The 14,001-nt window shown below is 39.3% G+C and overlaps 1 protein-coding gene across 2 annotated transcripts in view; it reads left to right on the top strand.

Moving 5' to 3' along the window:
• Nucleotides 1–13,666, top strand: part of Myo81f (Myosin 81F) — a 28,084-nt gene extending 14,418 nt beyond the window's left edge. The window contains exons 4-16 of one of the 2 annotated variants that reach the window (XM_070662307.1): nt 345–597; nt 1,466–1,800; nt 1,885–2,367; nt 2,695–3,604; nt 3,771–4,023; nt 4,168–4,203; nt 5,187–6,234; nt 6,417–7,006; nt 7,066–7,255; nt 7,332–8,769; nt 8,954–9,228; nt 9,376–9,825; nt 9,906–13,666. In XM_070662307.1, the coding sequence (XP_070518408.1) occupies nt 345–597; nt 1,466–1,800; nt 1,885–2,367; nt 2,695–3,604; nt 3,771–4,023; nt 4,168–4,203; nt 5,187–6,234; nt 6,417–7,006; nt 7,066–7,255; nt 7,332–8,769; nt 8,954–9,228; nt 9,376–9,825; nt 9,906–10,142 (6,498 nt within the window). In that variant the 3' untranslated portion in view covers nt 10,143–13,666. The remainder of the gene's footprint in view (nt 1–344; nt 598–1,465; nt 1,801–1,884; nt 2,368–2,694; nt 3,605–3,770; nt 4,024–4,167; nt 4,204–5,186; nt 6,235–6,416; nt 7,007–7,065; nt 7,256–7,331; nt 8,770–8,953; nt 9,229–9,375; nt 9,826–9,905) is intronic. The other variant, XM_070662308.1, reaches the window with a different exon arrangement.
• The last annotated feature ends 335 nt before the right edge of the window (nt 13,667–14,001 follow it).

Raw genomic sequence — 14,001 nt, 5'->3', positions numbered from 1 at the left:
CAAAATTAAGTTTGAAAAACGGTAACGATATCAAAAAAATTGATCCTCACCAGTGAGTTGCTCCGCCGATGCCTTTCCTAGGTCCTCCTCCTCTCAGCACTGGCCACGGGCTGGTGCACCTTCGACGGAAGTCCTCCTCTGGATTTCCATCTGAAACAAAAAAAGTTCTAATTCATTAGTAAAAATGGCAAAAATTAAACGCGGCTGAAATGCCGGTCGCGGAGTCAGGCGAGGCTTTTGAGACCACCCATTCTCGCGAAGTCGCGGTGAAAAGGAGCGGCGGCACCTCGTTAACGACCGGAACCCGTTTCACCCGTAAAGGGGCGTCTTCCTCTCTTTTGCAGGAGTACGTGAATCGATACCATGGCCAGAAAATGGGCGCCTTGGAGCCGCACGTGTTCGCCCTGGCGGAAGCGGCGTACAAATCTCTGCAGGACACAGTCAGCAATCAGTCCTGCGTCATATCGGGCGAGAGCGGTGCTGGCAAGACCGAGACCACCAAGTTCATCCTTCAGTACCTGTGCTCGGTGACCAGCAACGTCGACACGTGGGTGGAACAGCAGATCCTGGAAGCCAACACCATCCTCGAGGCGTTCGGTAATTATTCCTTAATTAGACTTATAAATAAGTGCGTTTATAATTTTGAACTTGAGTTACGAACGTGCGATGCTAAAAATATATATATATAATTGGAAATTGTGAGTATTATCAATATTTCTATTAATAAAAAAATAGTTTTCAATGCCAAGAGATTCGCGAGCCGAGAGCTCGCAGAAATACGTGAGCTCGCTTAAGTTAGAGACTCGATATAGAAGTGTTAAATGTCAGGAAGAAACGAAGCGGGTTAAAAGTGAATTCGGTATCTCCGGAAATAACTTGCCTCCGTTGAGATTAATTGACACCGTGTTACAATAATAAGCATTTAAAAAAATCTACGTTCCGAAAATAAACGAAGACGACGAAGTAAGTCCGTGTGGTTAAAAGTAAACAGCCGCAATTCATTAATCGAATTCTGTGCATGAATGCGGCGGCAGCTCGGGTGTTAAATGCAGTGACAAAGAAAAACAAAGTAGGTCACTAGGTTTTATGAATAAAATAGATCAGCCTGGCGTCGTTCATTAACCCGCGCGAAATAATGACTCCTCTTTAAAATCGTATCTTATCCCCCGAATTCTTTGTCTTCGTCGCAACTGTGTCCGCGTTCCGCATGTAAATGAATCTGGAAAAGTTCCTCTTTCTCTTGTTCTGCACATTCATATTGAAATATTCTCAATAAGTGCATCTCAAAAATTCGTACATAATTCATAAGGATTAAAGAGAACCGCTTTCGACATTTACAATAACGAAATTCACAAATTCTTTTACTATAAAAAATAAAAGTCATTACTTTGCTAAATTTTTCATTCAATGTTTAGAAAGAAAATGGTAGATTTAACGAAGGGAAATTTATTTCATGTTAAAACAGGGAATGCGAAGACCGTGAGGAACGACAACAGCTCGCGGTTCGGCAAGTTTATGCAGGTGTGCTTCGATAACAAGTGGATGATCAAGGGATGCATCATTCAGGATTACCTGCTGGAGCAGAGTCGTATCACCTTTCAGAGCCCCGGGGAGCGCAATTACCACGTGTTCTACCAGCTGGTTGAAGCCGGCACGAGGGACAAGGAATTTGCGGAGCAATATAAGCTGAGGCCGGCCAGCCACTACAAATATCTCAATCAATCCGGCTGCGTGAAGATCGACGGAATTTCCGATTCTAAAAGGCTCGACTCTCTCAGGCTTGCCTTTAATGTGCTCCAGGTATTTTCCCGGCGAGAAAGAGAATTTCGCACGGTATGTTACTCCTATTATTCTCAAATAATTAATATCCATCTTCCTGCGTAGATCGCGCCGGAAATGTGCGAGGGCATCTTCCGAGTTCTGTCGGCTATCCTGTGGCTCGGGAATTTAAGCTTCGAAGACGTCGACGGCGAGAGATGCGAGTTGTCGAAGGAGGACGGAAACATAGTCGACACGATCGCGCCGCTGTTGGGTCTCCAGGTGGAGGATCTTACCAAGGTGGTGCTGATACGGCAAATAAACGTTCGCGGTAATATCACAGAGATCCCGCTGAAGGTGCAGGAGGCTCGGGAAAATAGGCACGCGATGGCAAAGGCACTCTACTCTCGCACCTTTGCTTGGCTCATCAACCACATCAATAATTGCACGAACCCGGGGCAAGATATTTCGCGGTTCCTCGGGGTTCTCGATATTTTCGGATTCGAGAACTTTGCGCTGAACAGCTTCGAACAGCTCTGCATCAACTACACGAACGAGAAGCTGCACAAGTTTTTCAATCACTACGTCTTTGCGTTGGAACAGGAACTCGTAAGCTTATTTCCGCTGCTCGGAATTTTTTTACGAGCAACTCGAGCGCTGAGGGGACTTTTTAATTGTTCGCTTCACTATCAGATAAGTTCTCAAGGGCTCGAATTGCTTAATTTAATATATTTATCTTTAAATCGTAAATGAGATAATTAAAAATGGCCTAGTTAATATAACTATTTTTATTAGAAATATTAAAATTTAAAATTAAAACATTTTTATTTCAAATTATTTAATTAGTTTATTTAAATTTTTTTAATCTTAATAATTTTAATATTTTTTGTGTTGCATTGTTAATATTTATTGCAAATAAATAAATTAATGTTGTAGTATCATCAAGAAGAAATCCAATACTCTCACATCACGTTCACGGACAACACCATGTGCCTGGAGCTAATCGAAAAGCCCCCGCGATGTGTTCTTAAGTTACTAACCGAACAGTGCCATATGCCAAAGGGGTCGGATCTAGCTTACCTGACAAATTTGCACGCTGAATTTGAAAATCACCCTTGCTACGTGAAGGGAGACGATCGACGGAAATGGGAAAAGGAATTCGGGCTCAAGCACTATGCCGGCTGCGTAACGTATACCGTCGAAGGTTTCGTCGATAAGAATCGGGACGTACAGCAAGACGTGTTCTTCGACTTCATGTCCAGAAGCACAAATGAGTTCGTGCAGGAGATCAGCGTTTATCAAGACTTATTGGGATGCACCGTCGGTCGTGCAACAGGCGGCACAACTACCACGATGTCGCGAGGGACTTCCAAGGGCAAGCCCACCCTTTGCGACTCGTTCCGGCATCAGTTACAAGCTTTAGTAGACGTGCTGCAAGCGACTACGCCATGGTACGCACGTTGTATAAAACCGAACATGGAGAAAATGGCGAATCATTACGACGAGAAACTCGTTATGGACCAGCTCAAGTATCTCGGTATGCTCGATATTATACGTATACGCAAAGAGGGCTTTCCTATTCATATGTCGTTTCAAGACTTCATCGCGAGATATCGGTGCCTGGACAAGGGTCGAGCCTCGTTATCGAGGATGAGTAATGAGAAAGACGCGGTTAGATGCCTAATCGGTAGACAAAATATATCGCAAACTGAATGGCAGATTGGCCGAACGAAAGTGTTCCTGCGAAGCTACGTGCACGAACCGTTGGAAGACTCCAGGAATCAGATAATTACGCGCAACGCTATAATGATACAGAAGATTTGGCGAGGATACGTTAATCGGCGAGGTGCGACTTCTATTATTTTATACATTTTTATATGATTTGTAAATTTCAAAACTAATTTTTTTAATTTGAATTTCGTTAAGTTTTACTATCAGTTATTTATTCAGTAAAAATACTTATCTATTAAATAATTATTTTATAATTAAAAATTGTTATCTTGTTCTAACAGAATACAAACGTATAAGAGAAGCAACGCTGAAAGTGCAGCATGCATATCGCGGTTGGAAGCTGCGAATAATGTTCATCAGGAAACGCAGAGCGGCTATAGTGATCCAAAGTCACTTGCGAGGTGTTTTCGCGAGGGAAGTAGCTGCGGCTCTGCGAGAAATGCGACGAGTCGACGAGGAGATGAGAAAGAGAGAACGCTTAGAAGAGGAACGAAGAATGATGGAGGACAAGAAGGCATTGGAAGAGAGTCAAAGGTACAGATATTTTCGTTTAGACGTAATTTTTACGAACATTGCTTGCAACGTTAGTGGCAATCCTTGCGTTAATTAATCGATGGAACTGCTTAATAATGCGCATCGATCGACTGTTTGCGTTAATCGTTTGTGTTCCTTTTGTAGCGCGCAGTACGATGGTATTGCCGAGATGGAATCTGGGTAAGTTTAACGACGGAAAAGATCGTGTGACGTACAATATGACGGCATGCACTCCATTGCATGTTACATATCATCGCGTGTGTTACAAAGCAGCGTTATCGCTTTCTCGTCTGATAGACGCGGGCATGGTTTTATATTAAACACTATTGTGATATTAAGTGTTACATCATAAAAAAAATCACATATTCATAATTGTGATGTTTAATGGAAAAATGGCACGAACTTTTTAATACACTAGAAACCATGCACGTGCTACGCGCTCGATATTTTTTAATAGACCCATATTATAAACTACGAAAATAAAATCATGCGACTTACCAATCTGCATGAGCTTCAGCGGAGTTGTAGAGTTCTGCCGGTGACTGTAACATAAATTGAAACATATTAATGTAGACATGTTAGTATTTAAATTAATGTAAAGGTAAAGCTTTATTTTTATAATAATTTTTTAAAAAAGAAAAATTTATATTTACCTAAAAGCTGCTCCGCCGATGCACGATGCCCTTCCCGGGTCTGCTCCTCCTCTCAGATGGGACGTGTCGAGTCATCCTTCCGCGCACAAGTCACTCGCGAACACCCCGACCGTGATTTTATAATCGCGAAAATTATTGATCACTTTCGCGCGTTCCTGTCCGACACTCGCGTTTAGAATAAAGCCAAAAAACTACGCCCGAATACTTTGCGGAACTCCCGGAACGATCGACGAACCGATTGCGGTTCGTATAATTATTAAAATCGGCGGTAACGACACTCGTTGACAGCAGTGGATGCAGCTGCATCGATCTGTAACAAAAAAAAAAAATATATGTAGTCGAAGTTTTTCTGTTCATTTTATCGCGGCATTATTTTTATTTATTGCATCAAATGCCCGCGACATTATTACATGAAATTACACTAAATTAATTTTGCTCGTAACACTATCTGCATTCCTGAAAAAAAATTTGCAATACAATAAAAATTATTTTTCTTTTTTAATTTTACAGAAGAGTGCAAGAAGAAATTGACGCGCTGTCTCAAATGGCCGAGCAGATGAACTCGAAGATGGCTACTACGGATTTGCAATCAGTGGACCTTGACAATCTGTTCTCTTTTCTATCCGATGTACAATCAACTAAGAGCAATCAAATTATCGATGAAATCGGGGAACAGATGGATGAATTGGTAGAGGATCTTGATGTAGAATTGGAGACTGTCATTCAGCAAGAGTTGGAGCTGAATGCCAAGGCTGAGTCGAAGGTGACGTCTCCCATTAATGGGCAGGAAGTGCAGTCGCCGCAGCAACAGCAACGAGGTCTATGTGCGAATAGTTTGAGCAGCGGGAAACTTGGTCAACCGAGTCTTCCGGAACCTACGGAACCGCCACCGCCACCGCCACCGCCAGCGCAAGCTTTAGCGAACGGTGATTCATCGGACGACAATGGCGAGCCGATCTACGAGTCGGTGTTACCGCGAGAAGCAAACGATCCCGGTAGCCCTAAGGTCCACAACGGTGGCAGCCCAAGCCAGATGGTGAACGGCGAGACTTGCGGATCGCCTCCACCGCCTCCGCCGGGTGGTAAAATGACTAAAGAAATCGCCGGCAGTCCGCCGTCTAGACCAGAATCCAGGAGTTCCGGTCACCATCATCATCACCATCACCATCATCACCAGGCGATACCACAAGCACAGCAAAACGGCCACGATCAACCGCAACCGCAACCGCAAACGGCGCAGCAAGTGCCAGTGGAGCGTGAACAGCGACGTAAATGTCGCGTGGAACGCAAGCTGCAAGAACTTGAAGACAAGAAAGAGCAAGAAAATGAAGCGACTTATCATGACATTGTAGAGTTCGCTCAAAACTATTTCAATAGCCACGAACGTTCGCCGGAAGGTACTATAATGGCTACGTTGACAAGAAAATCACGCGGCAAGAGCATTGAATTTATTCCGAAGTACGAAATGGTCACGTATTACAAAGGATCCAGCATCCCGAACTCGCATATTCATATGTACGATCCCGATAATGTGAATGTTGCGTGTTCCGTATTCAGGGTACGTTCGTATTAATTAAATATTTATAACATTAAAATTTTTTTTTTTATATTACATATTATGGCAGAGTAAATTATTTATTGAGTTATTTTTTATTGGCATTTTTTTTCTAGAATTATTTTTTTTAATTTAATATTAAATTCTATTAAATTTATGTACAAATACATTATTTTTTCTTGCAGGATTTGTGTAAATATATTCGTGGTGAAATGAAGCTAGATCAGGAGATAACCACAATTCAGAGTATCATAGCTTATGGAATCGAACGAGAGGAATTAAGAGATGAGATTTACGTGCAATGTATGCGTCAAGCGACAAACAATCCTAATGCCGAGTGGGCAGAACGTGTATGGCTATTGTTATGTCTGGCAATCGTTGCCTTCCAACCGAGCAAACTACTTTATAAATATTTTGTCTCTTTCCTGAGAAAAAATATTGCTCTCGAAGGAAAATTGAGGCAATATGTACAATGGTGTATAGATAACTGCAAAAATACAAAAGTATCTTGCAGGCAACATCCACCTTCGACTGTAGAAATCGCTGCTATGAGAAGATTGGGCACGATAGTATGTAGATTCTTTTTTTTGGACGGAAGAACGAAAGCAATCGATGTACATCCAACCGATACGGCTGCTGACGCTGTCGCTAAATTAGGTGAAAAGTTGGGCCTTCGATCTTTAGAAGGCTGGGCTATTTATCAAAGTAGACCGGACGGGGAGGAACATGTGAGGGCCCACGATTATTTATATGACGTAATCGCCGCGTGGGAAATGTAAGTAATTAATGTAATTACTTCTGTAGATTTATTATAAAATGTATTCTTAATTGTAGGAAGCAATGCAAATTGAATACGGCACAGTCGACGTTCTCGACGCTGCGACGCGGCAATAATCCTACTCTAGGCAGCGGCGACAATCGTTTCGTCTTCAAGCGAAGATTATTCCGTAATCCAAGAGAGATCTCGCAAGATCCCGTGGAAGTTAATATGTTGTACGCACAAGCGGTTTACAATGTCGTAAAGGTATAAGGCTGAACAATGTTTTATTGCAACAAATTAATTGCTCAAGCTTTTACCTTTATAATAATTTATTTTCTAGTGTGATGACTTCCCGGTTTCCGAAAAGGTGGCATTGCAATTAGCAGGATTACAAGCACAAGTGTCTCTCGGCGATCCTAAAGATAACGACAGACTGGATTATTACAGCGAAGTGGATAGCTTCCTGCCGTACAGAATCAGTCGGGCTCGCGGCGACGACGTATGGGTACCGATTATAGCACAAGCACATCGACAATATGGTGCCGGACGCAAGGAACTCGCTGCTAAAGTTCTCTATCTGTCATGTGTTATGCAATATCCTCTCTACGGTACGACAATGTTTAACGTAACTTATCGTGGGTATTGGTCTTACGGCAATCAATTGATTCTCGGCATCAATTGCGACGGCCTGATGCTCATTAAACCAGATGACAAATTCGTATTGTCCGAATATCGTTATCAAGACGTCGAAAGCATTATGCTGGACCCGAGCGACTCGTTTATTACTCTCTCGTTGTTACGGCATAATCCCGACAGTTCGCACAAATGTTTCGTTTTCGAAACTCCACAGAAGAATGAAATAGGTAGTCTGATCGTTAGTTACTGCTCGGCGCTGGCGGGTTGGATCACGGAGAACGAGGTGCCCACGAAAAAGCTTAAATGTATTACTAACGAAGATCGTATTCGACTCTATCACAATTTGGTCAACTGTCGACGAACTCTAGTGGACTCGGAGATTCTCAGAAAACCTCAGGATTCCGGCGGTGGTTTCCTTCGGAATACACTTAGAAGATTATCGAAGCACCGTATAGAAAAGCTCAGACAAGAAAGTGCCGATCACGGTGAGACTTACAAGGGTTTCCCGTATGCTTACTGGGCGTTCAGCAGACAGCAGATACCTCAGAGCCTATCGAAACTACCCGATCCTGACGAGCAAGCGGCTCTGAATATTTTCCAATTGATTTTGACGTACGCCGGACTCGGTCAAAACGGTGATACAGTACGTAGAGTGGAGGACGAGCACGTGAATCTCATACAAACCGTTATGGAACGTTGCATACGGAAAGAAAATCTACTCGGCGAGTTATACCTCCAACTAATTAGGCAGACTACCGACCACCCGGATCCTAATAATCGTGTCAACCTGCGGCATTGGGCATTACTCTCGCTCGCGTGTTCCGTGATTTTGCCACCGCAAAAGGTAATACGCAAGTATTTGATCGCACACTTGAAACGATGCGCCAGCGATTACGTTACCGAGGAAGGCAAGTACGCGAGGTTCGCAGAAAAGTGCCTTTACAAGACTCAGGGCACTCGCAGACGACAGTGGCCGCCGAGTCGCGAGGAAGTTATGTGTACTATCAATCGACGCCCGATCTACGCGAGATTCCATTTCATGGACGGCCAATACCACGCTGTCGAGTTTCATCCATCTGCGACCGCTAGAGACGTGATGGAGATCATAAAAACAAAAATTGGACTTGAGGAGACTGCAATGGGTAACGATTATTATTTTTATTTTACTGTGTAATTTTAAATATCTTTATATTGTTGCTCTGATTTATCTCCGATGGTTTTTTTCGTCGCCAGATTTATATCACGTACTTCGATTAAATACTGACATCTTAATTATATTAGACATTGCAACAATCAATTAAATTCATTTTTTAATTTTTTTATTAGGCTACGCAATTTATGAAGTGCTGGGACCGACCGAACGATCGTTAATTCCTGAAGAAAAAATAGCTGACGTTATGTCGAAATGGGAACGGTACAGAGCGTCGCAACAGAGTCAACAGACACAACGCAAGCATGCACATCACTTTTTCCTATTCAAGAAACATTTGTTCCTGGATCAATATATGAATTTAGATGATCCTGTAGAAAAGGAATTATTATATCATCAAGTGCTGCACGATTTACGTGCTGATCGGTTTCCCATCACTGAGAAAGAAGCAGTACGTAATCGTTGCAGTAATTTTTCTAAACTTATTTCTAATTTTTTAATATTATGTTGCGCTTTTTAATTAAATTTTTTTTTCTTTTATTTTTTACATATATTTCTCGTAATTTCGTCGTAAAAATTAAACTAATGCCATTTGCAGATGATGCTGACCGCTTTGCAAGCGCAATTAGAATTGGGTGATTGTCAGGAACCATTATCAGAGCAGGATTATCGAACAATAGCGAGTCACTGCCTGTCATCGAGACTAGTACCGTGCCTGTGCGTGGATGGTGTACGCCAGCACCATCAATCCCTGCGTGGAATGACGCCACCAGAGACAAAAAAGGCTTTCTTAAATCTAATTCAGTCGTGGCCATTACATCGCGCAACGATCTTTGACGTGATGCAATCGTTTACTTCGAACTGGCCTCGTGTTCTCTGGTTAGCTGTCGACCAGCAGGGACTACATCTTTTAGAACATCGTTCCAGAAATGCATTATGTACTTACGAATACAGCAGTATTTTAAGTTATACGCCTGCCGTTAATTGCTTTATGATTATTACTGGTACCGATAAGAAGCAGAGTAAAGTTATCCTCACTACGTCGCAGGTAATACTCGAAACGTTAAATATAAAAAATTTCTAAACCTTTTTTTTTTATGTAATAAACGTTATCGTTTTACTTTACAGGCTCATCAGATAGCGAATTTAATTCGCGAATATATGGAAGTGCTTCAATCACCGCCCGAAATACCGAGACGGGACTCGACAATGGCTCAACAGTTGGCTGCTCAACAGCAGCAGCAGCAGCAACAGTTTCAGCAACCACCTTCGAACTTGCCGACGTCCGCGGCCGGTGGGCGAAAGTCTCGACCCGCTTCGATGTTACATAGAGGTGCTCCGGTAATACAATCGCAAGCTAGTTAGAATGGCGAGGTAATACGCAGATATTAAACGCGAAATTTTGTTTTTTAATCTACTATTTATCGAGGTTTTATTGTTGGCTACCGCACGTTCCATTATCAAGTGCCATAAATTGGAGATACGCATTCGACGCCCCGTAGCGACGGTCTCTATTTTATAAGAAATATGCATATACGTGCTACTTTAAATTTGCGAACCGCGCTTTTATCGTCCATCGCGATAAAGCGTTTCCTCTATGTAACTATTTTAGCAATTCACTTCGATATTATGAGACGTAGAACGTTTTAGCATCAGGTTGTGGCGATAAAAACGATTTGTATTAAACGCGTCACGTATTTAATGCTAAATGCGACTGTCCGATTTTCAATATAAACCTCCCTTATTAATTTCAGATGATGTAGTGTCTAAGAGACGTTACAGATATACTCGAAAGACAATCCAATCTTCATCGTCTTTTAATCCCGTTCAGGATTTTATCTTATTTATAGAGGCCGCATTTAGCAATGAATACGATGTTAGATAGGAATACGAATATACGGGATAAAGTTTTAAATTTATTGTGCTTTTTTTTCGGCCAGGCCTATCGACACGACGTTAAATTGTCGGGCAAAGATGGCACTAGAGCTTAGGGATACTTATTTCTTCCACTATTTATTGGATTAGCTTATTAGGTCTTGAGAGAAAACGTCAAAGACTAGATTATAGCCTTCGCGAATTATAGCCGATTTAAGGAGACGAGTGATAAATAACTGCCATTAGAAGAGTTATTAACCGCATAGGGAAAGTTGCCGACTTTTCCATTTCTATTGTGACCGTTATCATTGTTGCCTTTTTTACGAGCGACCGCCGACACGTTTTTTGATAAAGAATTTTTGCAGCACGAAATATGGACGCGAGAGCTATTATTCCGTACATGGTTAATTCCGATCGATAGTGTTTTATCCCTCCGGCATATCAGTTAATATCAACTGAAGAGAGCGGTTAAGAAGCTGCGCAATTTATCTACGAAGCGACCAAGAAAGGCACAAACGCAATCTTCCCAGCGTGAGTTAACGTTTGACTGAGCATTACCTGTTAATATTTATATTAATTCCTGTGAGCACAGTCATGTTTGAGATACGACGATACAATAATAGCCAATTATTTTCTAATTACCGTTATCAATATTTCAGATTCGCAATAATGAATCCAATCTGCAAATTATTTAATGAAAATGATTCACGTGTGAGAAGAAATACTTTGTTAAAACGTATGCATTTTGAGAAATTGATATATCTTAAAACTTTTCGATCGTCGTTGTACTTTCTGAGACTCGAAGTCCTGAGGTATATTCGCCAGAAGATCGTTTCCTAAACTGATTTATTAATGTTTGTAATAATATATTTAACACGATGTGTCTTTTGCATAAATTATATAAAAAACAATCACGCGTCGTCGACAAACAGTTCACTACAATCGCGAATCCAGTATTTAAAATTTATTCGTTTAATATGCGGGATCGAATATAAATTTTTCTAATAATTTTTAAAGAAACATTAATTTAGCGTTAATTTTAATATTTATATAAATTGATTATTCTTCTTTTTTTACATACTCTTAACGTGTAAATCTCGAATGATAAATTGGTTGTGCAACAGACATAAATAAATTGTCTGGTCTTTATTCGCTAGACAATCCTACTGATATCATTACTTTTTTTTTCATAAAATTTATTAATTAAATTAGGAAATAAAAACAGTATAAGAAAACGTATCTATTGTATATTTCGCGCGATTAACGCGTTTAAAAAAAATATATTAAGATTCGTCCAGTCGAATTTAGTTAGTTCATTTAATTTTAATTCTAGAGACGCGAAATTCGCTCGTATGTAAATATATATGAGGAACGTTTATTGTAATAAGGCCCGCGCAAGTATTTTTTAGTGTTCAATTTCTTGTCAGAATGCAATCCTCATTAACATAAGGATGAGCGATCTTATTCATTTCACATGCAATATTCGCGGAACACATACTATACATAATTTTACATTTAATTATATACGTTCAAGAAATAAGAATTCATTGAAAAAAAATAAGAACGATCTCTAGTTTAATATTTTGTATTAGAATAGGTTTAATTTATTATATATTTAATTTTAATAGGTTTTTAGTCATGATTTTAATAGGTTTTTTTTTATGTATGTAATTTAAAGATTCTTTTTTCAGAAACTCGTTGGATTTTGTAAAAACGCAAATATTTCCGAATCTTCTCAGGAACGTCGTAGAGAAGCAGTTTTGTCGCGATACAAACGCGACGGAGATGGTTGTTTTGTTAGTTACCGTTTCCACTGGAAAGTTTGGCGGAACCTCGACGTGTGCAGAGACAGACTGTGATCCACTTCGGAAGTCTTTAGTCTTCGAGAGCCGTTTAAATCGAGTGAGACTACGTTTCATGTTATACGGTATATATGATGCTTGCGGGAACGCGAATTTCAAGAGACATCTGAGGGACGTCTGCGGACAATTTATTTCTCGAACACTTAAGCGACGTAAAAGCCTGACAAAAAAAAATAATAAATTATTCTGCAAGTAATTTATTATTTTTTTTTAACACTTAGGCAGTGTAAAAGTCTAAAAGTATTTAAAGAACATCTGAAAATATCTGTTCAAAAAGAAGAGAAGATCTTAAGTCTTATCAAACATTTTTTCTAATGTTCACCTTATGATTTCTGTTCGAACACTTGAAAAATTAAATCTCATAAGTACAGCTTAACGTTTCAGATATCCTTTGGATATGTTTTGGAATGTCGCGTTGCGTTTTGAATGTTGCGTTTGCGTGTTTGCGCGCCAGTGTGTATGTGAAAGCGTGATTAATTATAAGAGCGATGCGCGCATGCATGTATGTTATTTAAGTGATGGCGCCTGCGATCACACATGTAGCTTCAAGCGAAGTATAAGTTATTGGTTGATGATGTTATAATGATATATATATATGTATACATATACATATGCATATATATACACACAATGATGCTGTGTGTGTATAAATATATAACTATATATAGACAGGTATGAGATCGTTGCGCGTTTTAAAAATGATTGCACAATTAATAAAAAAAAAAAAAAAATCAGCGTAACGCCATTGCTGTAAGTGCAAGGAACATTTGCGCCTACGTATTATATAAAAAATATACATACGTATTATATATATATATCAATGAATAAATAAATCTATATATATATAATCTATTGTCTTAATAAATAATCCATGAATATATATATATAATAGAAAAAAATTTTTTTTTTCTATTTTATATAATACTTATATGTATTATACATATAGAAAATATATACAATGTACGTGTTATATATATACACACACATTTAATACAACATATTTTGAATATTATATATTAAATTCTATTAAACAAGAATCAAGTAACAAGCTATCGGTAACAAGCTGAATTATTTAAAATAATAATTTGAATGACAATTTAATATTGTTAAAAACTTAGAGATAAAAAAGCAGTAAGTTTCTTATAATTTAATATAAAGTTAATATTAATTTTTAATTATTTATGTTAATAGTTAAAAAGTTTTAATTATTATTTGAGGGGCAATAATAATTATCGCAATTTTTGGGTTGTAATTCTTGTTTAATTAAAGATAAAAAAAGAATAGCAAAGAAAAAAAAATTTGTTTAACAAGATCTATTTCTTTTATGGTCTCATTTCTTTTTTTTTTTTTTTATATAAGTGCAAGAATATACCGGGAAGGTGTTCAGTCGTAGAAATTGTTTTAAACGCAACTTACTTTCCCATGCAAATTAATTTATTTGCAAATTAATACATGAAATTAATGGAGGATATCGCGTATAGGCGAAT

The sequence above is a fragment of the Cardiocondyla obscurior genome, linkage group LG10 (genome assembly GCF_019399895.1).
Source record: "Cardiocondyla obscurior isolate alpha-2009 linkage group LG10, Cobs3.1, whole genome shotgun sequence".
NCBI classification, from domain to species: domain Eukaryota; kingdom Metazoa; phylum Arthropoda; class Insecta; order Hymenoptera; family Formicidae; genus Cardiocondyla; species Cardiocondyla obscurior.
The sequence above is the reverse complement of the archived record's forward strand: the minus strand, read 5'-3'. Positions and strand labels throughout refer to the sequence as shown.